Source organism: Melospiza georgiana, chromosome 20 (genome assembly GCF_028018845.1).
Source record: "Melospiza georgiana isolate bMelGeo1 chromosome 20, bMelGeo1.pri, whole genome shotgun sequence".
Classification (NCBI taxonomy): domain Eukaryota; kingdom Metazoa; phylum Chordata; class Aves; order Passeriformes; family Passerellidae; genus Melospiza; species Melospiza georgiana.
In genome coordinates this window covers 11,769,025-11,783,177 of record NC_080449.1, presented here as the reverse complement: position 1 = coordinate 11,783,177, position 14,153 = coordinate 11,769,025, and the positions used below count along the sequence as shown (strand labels likewise).

General features: G+C 45.8%; 1 protein-coding gene across 2 annotated transcripts in view; it reads left to right on the top strand.

The window, feature by feature from the left end:
• Nucleotides 1-14,153, top strand: part of DENND1A (DENN domain containing 1A) — a 146,430-nt gene that overhangs the window by 47,532 nt on the left and 84,745 nt on the right. For both annotated transcript variants that reach the window (XM_058038529.1, XM_058038528.1), the window contains exon 5: nt 600-719. In XM_058038529.1, the coding sequence (XP_057894512.1) occupies nt 600-719 (120 nt within the window). The remainder of the gene's footprint in view (nt 1-599; nt 720-14,153) is intronic.

Genomic DNA, 14,153 nt, shown 5'->3' with positions numbered 1-14,153 from the left:
CCATTTGGATCCAGCTTTTATTTCTGCAACTCTGTTTTTCCTTTGTTTCCTCTAGGCACTGAGTGTGTACTCTCCCACAAAAATTGCTATTTTGCATGTGGCATCATAGAAGAGAATATTTTAAGGCCTGTGGCTGTTACTTAAATGGCTTTGAGTTTACCAGGGTATTTGTTACAGTTGGTAGGAGTGACTTGTAAAGCTACATGTCAGTGCAAGTCAGATTTCTCAGTTCTCAGAAAACCTAAAAAAACCCTAGAACATGACCTGAAATAAGTCTTAATTTCCTATAATTAGAAGTATTTGGGTTATATGAGAGAACATGGGGTTGGTTGCTGGTTGATAATCAGAACCATTTTCTTTTAAAGATAAACTCATTATTAGTATCCTCCCACACTTAAAAAATGGGAAAAATAAACCACAGACCCCCCACTCCTCCCTCATCAAGCATATTTAAGCTTCTGGAGGGTGCATAGTTTGTAGTTAATTTTTCAAAAAAGCTCTGCTGAAAGAGGAAATGTTATAGGTTCAATGACTTGGATGTGATACTTGACACAGAGTTAGCTCAGCAGTAATTTTTCTCTCCTGCTCTCTGTTTCCAGCCATGCCATTAACCAAGTTGGACAGAACTTCACCTTTGTGCTCACAGACATTGACAGCAAGCAGAGGTTTGGGTTCTGTCGCTTGTCCTCGGGGGCCAAGAGCTGCTTCTGTATCTTGAGGTAGGTCTGTGCCTTGGCTTCTGCCTGGCTGCAGGAGCAGTGTGTGGCTTTGCAGTTACACTGCAATTACCACTTCCAGCTGGTCAGAATTATTCCCCTATCTGCTCCTCAAAGTCACTGTTCTGCTGCACAAGTGGTGCAGAATCCCTTGCGCTTGGAGTTCCTCTGTAGATAACTGGGTTTGTTTGTAGTCAACGTTCTGGAGTTAACAACGTGGACAAAAAGTCTCTTTGCAGTAATTTGATATGACATAGCATGATGGCAGCTGTTATCTTTAGCTGTCACAACTGATCTTGTTAAGACATTTTGTGGACATTTGTACATGCAAGTTTTATTAACAAAACATCTGTTGGTAACTGAGAGGATGTCACTGATGCTCTCCACAGCCCCACAGTTTGTGTGTGTGAGCCTTCCTCTGTCCTGTTGAGGGTTTTGTGAAATGGGCCAAGAGGCTCTATCAGAGCAGTTTTTCATAACCTCCCAAAGCCATGTCCAAAAATGATGCCAGTAAAATCAATTTTGATGTCTGCCAATATTTTAGTTCCATTAAGAACTTCCATGGATTGAAGATTTTCATGTGGCAAATGGTCTGTCTTGTTTTAAACACAGTTAAGAATTGCCTGTCTTCTACTTTCTGCTTTTTGTGTGTTCATGAGGAATTGGAAGTTGAGGAACAGCAGCCCAGGTAAAGCCAGCACAGAGGTGACTGAGGACAGCCAGGGAGGTGACAGCACAGCTGGGGCTGGAGCCTCCCAAATGAGGACACTGCTCTGTGAGCAGCTGGACACATCTGGCAGGGCCATCCATGGCTGGATTTGCACAGGACACAACCAGGGTGAGGGCAGAGGAACACAGGAAATTCTCTTTGTCCCATATGGGGCACCTGAGAGTGGAGCCCTGGTGTGTCTGGATGTGCCCCTCTGAGCATTCCAGGGGGACATTGCAAAATACAATGCAAAATACACCTCTCCTTGCAGGGAGCTGCACACAGCAATGCCATAGAACAGGAGCTTAATATTTGGAGAATTGTGAGATCTACCCAAACTGCTAATTAATTGAGTGGGAGGCAGAGTGACAGGTGTTTGCTCAGTGTCTTCTTCCATTCTGCCTGTGCTGTAGCAGACATGTCAGCTATTATTAGCTCTGGCAGTCCAGCAGCAGGGACTGGATCCTGCAGGCAGGAAGGTGTTTCCCAGCTCTTCCCACAGAGCTGCTCCCCTGTGCAGTTGGGTGCTGCTTCCCTCAGTCTCCTGTGGGCAGTGACTGCTTACAGAGGGTAACTTTGCCTGATCAATGGCAAATTAAAGGAAAAACACGGTTTTAAAAAGAAAATCAGAATGAGGAATAGTCTGGGTCCCTTCTTGATCCCTCCTGGGTAAGAGTTCTTTGCTGTCAGCTCCCTTATGTTGAGTGAGTGCCAAGAAGACATGGAGGAGTTCTGTTGTAGTTAAATGCCTTCTGCTTCAACTCAGAACCAAAAAAACCCAACCCCAGTGGAAGAATTGGGACTCTTCACTTCCTTCCTGTTGCTTCTTCTGTGCACTGATGAGAAAAAGAAAGCTCATCATTAATGCAAGTTCATGCAAGTTTTAGAGGATAATAAAGAGTGTAAATCAGCAATACATGAAATCACTTCCTCTATTCCCAGGACTGCAGCTCCCATTATTGATGTGAATCTTCTCAGTGTCCTTTATGTACTAAAGGATGGTGCATGGTAAATGGGGGGGGTGGGGAAACACGCTGGGAAATGTGAGAACAATAAGTAAAAGCAAATGGGGATGAAAAGAACGTTTGTTTAATTGTTTTTAAATTACAGATTGGATGGCAGCGAGCTTCAAGTATTCCTTGCTATGCTCAGCAACAGTATAAGAACTAAGTGATGGTGTTTATTACTAGAGATGATATTCACAGGGTTAGAAGGGATTTTATGGATCTGGCCATGGTAAAATGGTTTGGAGGTGGAAAATCATCACATGTTTAGATTAGTTATTGAAGAGAAACAGCAGAAAAAAGAAATTCTTTTCACTCAGTGCTTGAAAAAATTTCTGCAATGTCCTGGAAGCAAAGTACTCTGGGGCCACAAGTCAGGGTCTGGATTTGAGCATTGAAGTGACCCAGAGGCTTTTCCTGTGGATGCAGAGCCCAGCAAGGCGCCTCTTGGAGTTCAGTAGCAGCAGGGTTATCCTGTGGCCAGCAGAGAGGCAATTCCATTTGGCAGGGAACTGCTTGGACTGGTTTAACAAATCCTGCTTGGAAACCTGCTTTTGAGGTAGTTACCACAGCGCTTTTCCTGCTGTAGTGGCTCACACAGATTGAACTCTCTGATAACTTTGAAACATGCTTTTCCGGGTGCTCCGTGGTGTTTTCAATGTAGAGCCACTGTATTCAGTGTGGAACCTGCCTCTCTTCTCGGGGTTCCCCTTCCCTGGCCCGGTTCTGTCGCTCCCTGGCCCGGCTCGGGTGACCCTGAGCGGCTGCGCTGCGGCGGCGGCGCCAGCAGAGGGCGCGCGGGGGCGCAGGTACGGCCAGGTGAGGAACGGACCCCGAGGGTTTGGGGTGAGGAACGGACCCCGAGGGTTTGGGGTGAGGAACGGACCCCGAGGGTTTGGGGTGAGGAACGGAGCGAAGGGTTTGGGGTGAGGAACGGACCCCGAGGGTTTGGGGTGAGGAACGGAGCGAAGGGTTTGGGGTGAGGAACGGAGCGAAGGGTTTAGGGTGAGGAACGGAGCGAAGGGTTTGGGGTGAGGAACGGACCCCGAGGGTTCGGGGTGAAGAACGGACCCCGAGGGTTTGGGGCGAGGAACGGACCCCGAGGGTTTGGGGTGAGGAACGGACCCCGAGGGTTTGGGGTGAGGAACGGACCCAGAGGGTTTGGGGTGAGGAACGGACCCAGAGGGTTTGGGGTGAGGAACGGAGCGAAGGGTTTGGGGTGAGGAACGGACCCCGAGGGTTTGGGGTGAGGAACGGACCCCGAGGGTTCGGGGTGAGGAACGGACCCCGAGGGTTTGGGGTGAGGAACGGACCCCGAGGGTTTGGGGTGAGGAACAGACCCCGAGGGGTTGGGGTGATTCCAGGTGAGGAACGGACCCCGAGGGTTCGGGGTGAGGAACGGACCCCGAGGGTTCGGGGTGAGGAACGGACCCCGAGGGTTCGGGGTGAGGAACGGACCCCGAAGGTTCGGGGTGAGGAACGGACCCCGAGGGGTTGGGGTGAGGAACGGAGCGAAGGGTTTGGGGTGAGGAACAGACCCCGAGGGTTTGGGGTGATTCCAGGTGAGGAACGGACCCGGAGGGTTTGGGGTGATTCCAGGTGAATCCTAGACCCCAGAGGGTTTGGGGTCTGAGCTCAGGTGAGTTCTCATGGCACACATCCACGTCTCCCAGGAAAACTGGAATTCCAGACTACTGTTTTCAGTGAAATATGGTACAAAACTTAGAATGTGTTTTTGAATGATTTTCTTTAGAGTCAAGTAAGAGCTGATGTCCAGTCATCAAATTCTGTGTTCTAATTTGGGAATTTCACACCCAAGTTTTTTCTTACTAAGACTTTATTTAAGGATTTCAGGATTTTGGCTGCAATGGGATAAATCCTAATAGCTATACATTAAGAGGCTGAATTTTTATTGTTTCTCTCTAATTTCGCGTCAGATTTTACATGGCCTTTTGAGGGAGAACGGTGTAGATGGTTCTGGATTAAGTGAAGAGCTCTGGTCTTTTATTTAAAAAGAAAACAAAAGAAAACCCAAGTTTGTGTAATTTTGCTTTGGTTCACAAACTTTCTGGGCAAAGTTACTGGTTTGCAAAGGTCCCATGTTTGCAATGTGATTTCAGTTTTACTGAATTTGAAGTTTTTGTTGGGTTATTCAGGTTTTGTACACAAACTGAAATCATTCTTTTGAAGTGAAATGCAGAAACATTTGTGTGGAAATCCCTCTCGGCCAAAATAGCTGAGCTCTGCACCACTCTTTTTCTAAGATAAAAAGAAATGAATCCATAATAGTTTGTGACAGATGGCAGAAAATGTAACTAACTGAATGTGATTCTGTATGGAGTTATTTGAGGTTTTTGGTGTGATTTGTTGTGAGTTCCTCTCCTCCCCCCTTTCCTTCCCTTTGATTGCAGTCTTTGTCCATTTATTCTTAGGACAGAATAAGATTTCTGAGCAGGGGCCTCTCTTGTGGTGCAAAGTGAGAATTGTTTTTAATTGAGCAGAAACATGTGGAAGGATCAGGAATATCTCAAGGGATTACAGAAAAATTCCAAATTTGTACTACTTACAGCTTGTGTTTAGAGCAGGGTCTGCTGGGAATAAATGTTAGTTAGTGTGACCTGTGACCTTAAAAACTGTTGACATGGATTTCAGCCAGAAACTGGCCACAGAACTCCTTTGTTAGGCTCATTCATAGCTCCTTGAAAACTCCAGTCAGTGAAAGTTGCCAGCTCGAATCTAAGGAAAGCAGAGCCCTTTTTTTCCTTTTTTTTTTTTTTTTTTCTTTCTTTCTTTCTTTCTTTCTTTTTTTTTTTTTTTTCTTCCCATGCTTTGGAAACAGTGGCCGCCCCTTAACCAGCAAGACTTCTTTAATAGGGCTGCAGGGCCGGGCCCTGATTGGAACTGACAGCTTCCTGGCCCAGGCGTGCCAACTGGCAGGGCCCTGAGCCATGGGACAGACAGACAGACAGACAGACAGACAGCGCCGGGGGCTGCACTGTGCACTGCCCTGCCCTGCTCAGAGCCCCGGGCAGTGCCACAGCCCCAGGGACCTGCTGGGAGAGTCCAGCCCTGCAGCCCCAGGGACCTGCTGGGGACAGTGCAGCCCCAGGGACCTGCTGGGATCAGTGCAGCCCCAGGGACCTGCTGGGGACAGTCCAGCCCTGCAGCCCCAGGGACCTGCTGGGGACAATCCAGCCCTGCAGCCCCAGGGACCTGCTGGGGACAGTCCAGCCCTGCAGCCCCACAGCCCTAGCAGCCCTGCTGGGGGACAGGGCTCAGCCCACAGCCCTGCTGGGGAGGGATAAAACCCAGCCCCCACAGCCCTGCCAGTGCCTACTCCGGGGGAGGAGATGGAGTGTTTGTGATGGGGCTTGTTTTGTAGTAATTGTCCTGCTGTTTTCTAGAATTTTCCCTTTTCATTGATTTAGCCAAAATCAATGTTTTACTTCCGTATCTGTATGATTCTTTGAAGCCTGGCAGAAGATGTTTGGTAATGGCTGGAAATGCTTGGAACACTTTTTTGGACAGTCTGTTTGGTCCTTGAGGGGTATCGACCCTGGAATCCCTGTTCTACTTAAAATGCTTGGGAGATGAAAGCAAATGGCAAACTGCTTCTGTTAGACATGGCAAAGGCCACAAAATACATGTATAAATCATGGGCAATTGGATCTCTGATTCAAAACTGCAACAGAATTGTACCTAATGAAAATGTTGCTGTTGAGTCTCTGATGCCTTCATAGATTTTTTTTCATTATTATTTTTTTATCAGTGGCTTCAGCACTTGCATTCTGCCAGTGAGAGCTGGAGAGCAGAGTTTGCTCAGTTCCTTTGCACGGGCCTTTGAGAGAGCAGAGGAGAGGGCAGGCAGGACTCGGAGCTGCAGCCTGACCTTCTTTCACAGAAACTGGAGTTTCTTACAAGCTGGAACTGCAGCAAAGCAGGGCAACTTTCAGTGCTGGGTGACAGGAAATTGAGCTGAAGTGGCTCAGAAAATGTGCGAACGCCCTGAGGGCGTGTGCAGGGCCAGAGGGGCTCCGGGTGCTGCAGGCATTCTGCCTTAACTTGACATGTTTATAAAACAGTTTACATCTCAAAAGTTTAGGGTTTTTACCCCTGTTGATTCGCTTAAACAGACACTGGCTCTTATTTTCAGTTGCTTGTCAGAATATATATGGAGAAGTGATGAACCTAGTGAAGAGGGAGCTTGACATCAATTAAATTTAGCTATCTGCTTTGTGTTTCTTCTTCCTGATACAGTCTCCAGTATAGCTTTTCCAAACTTCCTGTGGTTTTCCATTATTGTCCTTACAAGTTTTACAAGATAGAGATGAGCTGTTTGAAACTGCTGTTCCAGGAAAAGAAGAATAGAATTTTGTATTACATCTGCACTTTTGTTGTCCTCCATTTTCATCTCTGCCATTAACCATTTTGTAAAGACTTCTTCCAGAAAGCCTGTAAGGCCTAGTGTCTTCTCTTGCTCAAGTATCTTTAAATAAGATAATGGTAATTTAAATAAGCTAATAATGCCTTATGGCTGGAGTAGGGGATTTGAAGTCTTTGCTGAAGAAGCTTTGCTCTGTGTGATCAGCTGGTCATGATGTTTGAACCAGAAGCTCCCTTCTGTTTCTATAATTTTTTTCTCTTACTGTCCTCTAGAAACAGAAATTATTTATGTCCACCTAGTGAGTTTGAAGTTTTATCTGCAGGCATGGCTGGCTGCACTCAGATGCTGAGTTTATAAGAGGTTATTTGGCGATATTAGGAAGATGTTTTTTCCCACTGAACGTCTAGATAAACCAGACTGCTCATTGGTAGGAGCAGCCATAAGCTGTACAAAAAACTTTATATGACCTGGGAAGTATTGATATTGGAAATAAATATTAAAGACAGGTTTTCAATAGTCAAAGGGTTGCAAAGAATGCCCTTACAGTGCTTGGCATTGGAGTTAAGATGCTGATTTTGTGTTTTACTGTGCATGTGTATATCCACATCATTATTCTTAGTTGAAAGTTGAGCAGTTGTCCTTTACCACCGGTGCTCATTTATTTCTTTCCATGTTGATTCTGGTAGAGGCTGAGCTGTGCATTGCATTAATGTTGTAGTGGGATGAAGTTATCCCACTTGTGGGTTGGTAGCAGCCAGAAGTGCAGGGAGTTGTTTACAGGAGCCCATGGATTCTGCCTTTCTGTGGAAGCATTCAAGCAGCAAGCCCTGCACAGTCTGTTTGGCACAGTAGCTGCTCTCAGCTGGCCCCGTGCCCTCCTGCTGTTAGGCAGGGCAGAGGATGTGCCAGCTCCCGCCTTGTGCGGAGCAGAGCCTGCCTGCAAATCTGCTTGTAGTTAGCCCGGGGCCTTTTGGCAGCACTCTGCAGCCCATTGATTTAGTTGCAATGCTTTTTCCTTAATATTTTCCATCTGGCCAACAATGACCTATAACGACAGACACAAAACAGAGTTTGAATTATGAGCAGCGTAATTGTGCAAATGCTTCCAAGTCTCACTCTAGAACCTGCAGCGATGGGTGCTGCAGCCAGGGGCTCCTTCCACAGTGCTGCTGCAGAGAAGCCTTGGGGCTCTCTAGTCCCAGCCCTGTCCCACAGAAATGTGCACTCCAGTTAAACTGGGAGTGTGTTCCATTCTGGCCTCTCCTTGCTGTCTGTTGGTCCTGAGCTGGGGGTGCAGCTCCCACAGCCTCAGCTTCCTCACACTGCACACACTGCCCGGGCCAAACCCTGCCCTGGGGCCCTGGGCCAGGGGAGAGAGGGACCCTGGAGCAGGGCTGGGGCAGACAGGGCAAGAACTGAGTATGGAAATGCTCCAAGACATGCAGCAACAGGTTTGGGGCCTTGCACTGTCAGGGATGTTCTGAACTCCCACCTGCAGCAGTAAAATATCAATGAGAAGGATCACAACAAAAATGTCAAGTGTTAGTAATGTACCACTACTGGTGGAATTGGATAAAGCTGATAGTACTTGATGCAGTCCAGCTACTTCACTGGTCTAGCCTTCTGACCAGAAACCAATTTTACTTAATTAATTAGGCCTTCATGTCACACCTTCTTTCGTTGCTGAACAACTGTAACAGAAGTAATTAAATCATGTCACTTTTTATTACCTTTGGTCCTGGCTGACTGGCTTGGAAACTTCATCTCAGAGCTAATACAAACTGAATTAGTGCATCACCTTGGGGAAAACCCCCTCCCTGGCATCAAAAAAGCAGGGAGGAAGTAGTTAAAGTACAAGATGGATAGATCCTCTCTTCCACAAATGGATCACTTTTGGGTTGCTGTCTGAAGGCTTACAAATGCATCTGTCAGGAGCAGGAGCATCCTGTCCCTGCTGACAGATGTGTACAACATTCCCAAAGAGATTACATGGCAACTTCCTCCTTCAAAACTGGAGCTGTGGCAGAGCCCTCGGGTTATGCAGAGGTAATTGGAGACGCTGGGGCTGATCCAGAGGTGGAACTGCCGAGAGGAGCTGCTTGAGTAACTTGTGCCTGTTGTTCAACAGGAACCCTGATCCAGGCACTGTTATCATGGGAGAGAGGCTTTGTGTGCCTTCCTAGAGGCAGAGTTCCCTGGGCTATGCAGGGAGCCCAAATAAAACCCCTCATTTGTAACCCTGGCTGTTTATGAACATGCTTGATAAGGGACAGATCTTCCTCCACACTGAGCATTACCTGCACTAACTCCTCAGTGTGTTTTAGAATTTATTATTGTTTGAATATTCAGAGAAAATGATTGTGGGCAGTTTCCTGGTTTAATCATTTGCTTAAGCTGATGGTTAGACAAGAAGTCTCATAAATAACAATTGGCCTTGCTGGCCAGGAAATGGGCCAGAAGGACTTTGCTGTTAATTAATGTCACACATTTTCAGGGATTCTGTGGATAGGTTCATCAGTGGTATTTCTGCAGGTGAAGATCAAGTGCTATAATTTTATGTGTTTATTTTTACATCTGAATGTTTGCTGTGAATCCTAAACCATCGTACAGGGTGGTCATAAAAACCTTCACTCAAATATCAGACTCAGACTTGATCTTTGTAGCCTTTCTATTGACATCTTGCTCTGCAAGTGCTTGTTTGCTGTAAGTAAGGTGATTTTTACATGCCTAGCCCAGTTCCTTGCATTCTCAAATTATCAGTTGCAAGTACCACAGCGCCGACATAATCACGAATTTTTCACTTGGCTCTTTCAGCTCTGCTTGTGGTTTAACTTTTATGACTTCCTACCAACTTTGCTTATTATTAGGAGCTGTGTGTGCTCCCTCTGAGTATGTGAATATTTCTTCCCTGTGATGAAGCTCCCTCCCTGTGAAGGGAACTGTAAAACCTCTTGCTTCACTTAACTTTGTTTCTTGCCAGTAGGGAACACGAGTGGTTTGGGGAATGCAGAAGAGAGGTGCATGTAATTGATTTCTGCTCTGTTACTGAAACACCCTCATTGCTACCCCAATGTCCTCTGTACTGATTTGCCACAGTGCAAGGATTCACTGTTGTGTCTCAGAACTCACACACAGGTATCACAGGCACACACCTGATGCTCAGCTTTGGCTGTTCAATATGTGGCAAATCCCTTTAGCAGCCGAGCACAGCTGGCTGCTGTGCAGTGGGGCTCTTGAACAGAGGTGTGTAAAATTCTTCTGGATGAGGCAAAGTGATGCAGAGTCCCCAGGCAGGTGCAAAGAAGAGATGCTTTATTGCTAAAACCAGGCCTTTTTAAGCAGCTAGGCCTTTATCAATTGCATAGTTTTAAATCATAACAAACATAATTCAACCAAACACCACGATATGAACACGTAATGGGTACAGAACTTATCTGCCTCTAATTCAGCTGAGTCACTTTCCCATAGCCTTCTTCTGCCTAGCCAACGTAGCAGGCCTGAGCCATGGTTTTACCAGGGTAACAAGGCCCTTACTTTGTAAGGTGTTACCTATGTGCAACATTTTTCTTCCCTTCAGGAACTGATCTGCATTACAGATGGTGCCACCAGCTCTGTCCCAGAGTGGCTTTGGAGCTCGCTGCAGCACGTGCCAGAGCACGGGGCTTGGTGACTGGGAGGGAGCACTTTTGATTTATAATAAAAAGTTCATAATGCTACTGAAATTTCAGCTGAAACTTAGTACTAGAGGGCATAGCTTGACAAGCACATATGATTGGAGTCAGTAATGAAAAGGAGCTGTTTCTCTGGCCAAGGAAAAAGGGTTAATTTGCATTGGGATGAAAAGGCTGTTCAGGATCTACTATTTCAACCTGTGATAGACTTAACAGCAGGCTTTGATCCCCAAATGAAATGTGATGGATTTCAACTGATGCCAGATGTCTCAAACCTAGTGGGATCTCTGATTGTCTGCCACATCTAGAATTCTCTCTTCCAGCACTTTCATGTATGCTTTTAAACGTGGTTTGAGGAGAGAGATTCCTTGACAAGCTAAGCCTTTGGAATCCTCTCTCTGTATTGTCACTTTGGTGGGGATCTTGAGGCTCTCATGCTGTCTAGTGCATCCTGCTTTTTAAAATCAAGCTTCGTGTACCTAAACTGCTCTAACTCCTTCATAACCAATTTTTTAAAGTCCAGATAATTTAGAGGCAGTATAATCTGTAATTTTTCTCAGTTTAAGGCTGTTCTTTACCCTCTCCATATTTGTTATTTAGAGCATTTTACCCTGGCTGAGTAGAGCCATTGGTCAGTGTGTTCCTGTTGATGTTGAAGGGAACACAACTGTTGTTTTTGTACTCCAAGGATGTCTTGTTGCATTTCATATATCTCACTATGAAGTGCCAAGCCCTTCAGCATGCCCATCTTCTCACCCAGTGGGCTTTCTGGGATACCCTTTGCCCTTGGGTTTAAAGAAAGCATACAGACATAATTGTCAGGGTGTGCTGTAAATGCAAACAAATGTTTCTCTTATGTACCTTTATTCCTGTCACTCCTTCAGTCCTTTGCTCTCAAACATGCTTGAAGGTCTGTGTTGGTCTTAAACTAAGCAAAGTAAGCACTTGCTGTTGGCAGTTATTTCTTGAGATGCTCCATAAGATGAGATCCAGTTTTGTGGGGTTTAGTACTTCTAAAATATGTACATGAGTCATGCTTGAGCTGCATAACTTTGAACTGAATCATGGGATGATCACTCATGGGTAATAATCAAGGGAAGTTTGTTACAAAATTGGGAGAAATGCAGGAAGAAAAGACAAGGAGAGGCAGGGGTGCAGCTTGCTTTGTGCACTGGCAGGGGCACTCACAGTGGGGCAGGAAACCTGAACAAACAAATAAACAAATCAATGAAAAGCTGATGTTCAAAGGAGGCTGTTGGCTGCTCCTGGAAGGGAAGGTAATTCATCCACATGCACAGGGGTTGCTATGGAGATTTGGGGTGTCTGTGCTCGAGCTCCTGAGTGTGAGAAGGTGTCAATAGACTGAGTCTGGAGCACAGAATAACGAGGCACTGCGGCCCATGAGGTGCAGGGAAAACCTGAGAATTTCCCTGAACTGAGAATTTAGCCTATGAAATTCCCAAATGAGCCTGGAGATGCCTTGGTTCTTTCAAATGCATTTTGTAAAGATGCTGCAAACACTGGGTGACGGAAGGAAAATAAGGTGGGAAAAAGAATTTAATAGTGTATTCCTGCAAGGAAAATAATAGCATGTGGAGAGTCATCCCTCTCCTGAGCAGAGAAATGGGATTACTTTTAAAAATCTGTAGTTTAATGTCATTTTACTTCATCTTAACTGTAAAAAATTAAGGTGAAATTTAGAAATAATTAAAAAGGGAAATTAATACTTTTAATGAAGGGAAGGAAAAGGTGTTTGGATTGTGTGGTTTTGCTATTTAAAATCGTGTTTGCATAGAAGCCCTGAAGAGCATTGTGGCTTGGCAAATATAACTTAGTTCATCATTAGAACCATTACTAACCTAAAATAGAATGTGATTCCATGATTAGGAATAATGCTGGCTGGGGGAGAATCATTAGCTGCCAGGTACAGGAGGATGGAAAGAAGCAATACTGGATTTAAGTTTAAATTGCAGGGTTTTATCTTTAAATACAAGAAGTCCTAAGATAACAATTTACCAGCAGACTGGAGTAACTTTTGATATGTTTTCCGTCCTTGCATTTTTTCAAACACAGTGTTGGGATTATCCACAGAGATCCTTCTGAGCTCCTGCTGAGGCCCTGTCGTTTGTCCTGCAGGAATTGACAGGCACTGCGAGTCAGAAAATGTGTCCTGCTTCACCAGGAGCTTTCACTGGGTTCATACAGTGAAATGAAAAATGGCATAGTAGTAGTAGTAGTAGTAATAATAATAATAATAATAATAATAATAATAATAATAATAATAATTCCATCTCTTTTTCAATCTGCTGAATTTCCTTGGGATTTTCAGCTCTGTCCTAGGTGTGCTGGAGTTTTGCTGTTGGTTGCAGTGATGGTGTGGAGGGGACAGGGGGAGGAGCAGCTGCCCGTGGGGCACAGGTCACTGCTGCTGCAGTGTCACCCTGCTGGGCTCCAGGCTGGCATCACTGCCACAGCCAAGGACCTGGGCACCAGGCAGGGAGTTATTGTTTGTTGTTATCTGTTCTTCAGAGTCCATGAGTGAGGCACTGGGTGTTTTAGTGGCACATGCAGGAGTAGTGCTGGCAGAAGATGCATTTGGCCTGAATTTCCTCATCCTTACACTTTTGTCAGTGAAGTTGGTGATGATGTGTCTATAGTTCATGTAATAACTGGGGTCAGGATTGTATTTGTAGGTCACTGTAGATTATTGTGCTGAGCAAAAAGGTCAAGATTTGGGAACTCCATGAAACCAATCCTGGCTAATACAGACAGATTTTGTAAGCCTGTCACCACAGAGAAGTGTGCCCATCTGCAAAATGGAAATGACTGTTCTGTTTTGCAAGGGAGATGGCAGTTGGTTATGCTGTTATCAAAATATATATAGTATGTGTTATAAATAAATACGTGTTAAAAATTCCACTTCTGATCTGTGTGAATGGAAGGAGTAAAAGTTATGTGTGCTTGCAACTCAGTCTAGGAGGAGATGCTGCAGACATGTGTGGATGTCAGGCTGGTTTCTGAGTCCCACTGATTGCAGACAGGAGTTGTGCCTGAGTGCAGCTCAGCTGTGCACGGCCCAGGAGCCGCTCTGTGCTCCAGGGGTGGGAACCAAGGTGGGGCTTCACAGCTCCAGGGGACACCAAAGGTGCCACAGGTGCCCTTCCACGAGTGTTGGTGTCAGCACACCAGTAAAGGCAGTGCTGGAGCTGGCAGTGTTAAACATTACTTGTATAAACAGTTGCTATGGTAATTGGCAAATCTTCATAAATCATTTGAAAAGGCCCCCCTTGCCACTAGGGTTTGCTGCTGCTGCACTGGAACGTGGAGAGGTTTTGCTGCCAAGGTTCCCAAAGCCTGGAGTGCTCCCTGGCACTTGGGTTTGGTGAGTTCTGCACTCTCAGGTTGGTGTCCTGCTATTGCATTCTCCTCTCTGGTTGCCTGCTGCAAATAACACTGCAAAGTCTCTCCTTTTTTAAGTTGGCTTCACTGCACATTTACCTTTCTAAGAGCAAGCCAAAAGCTAAGGAAGAGCTGAAATTCAGATTGTTTTTGTTTTCTGTGCTCAGACACAGCCCTGCAGGGGCTGGGCTGCCCTGGGGCTGGAGCCCTGGAGGGAGAGGCTGGCTCTGGGCAATCTCACTGCAGAGCTTCCCTTCCTTTGCTTAACCT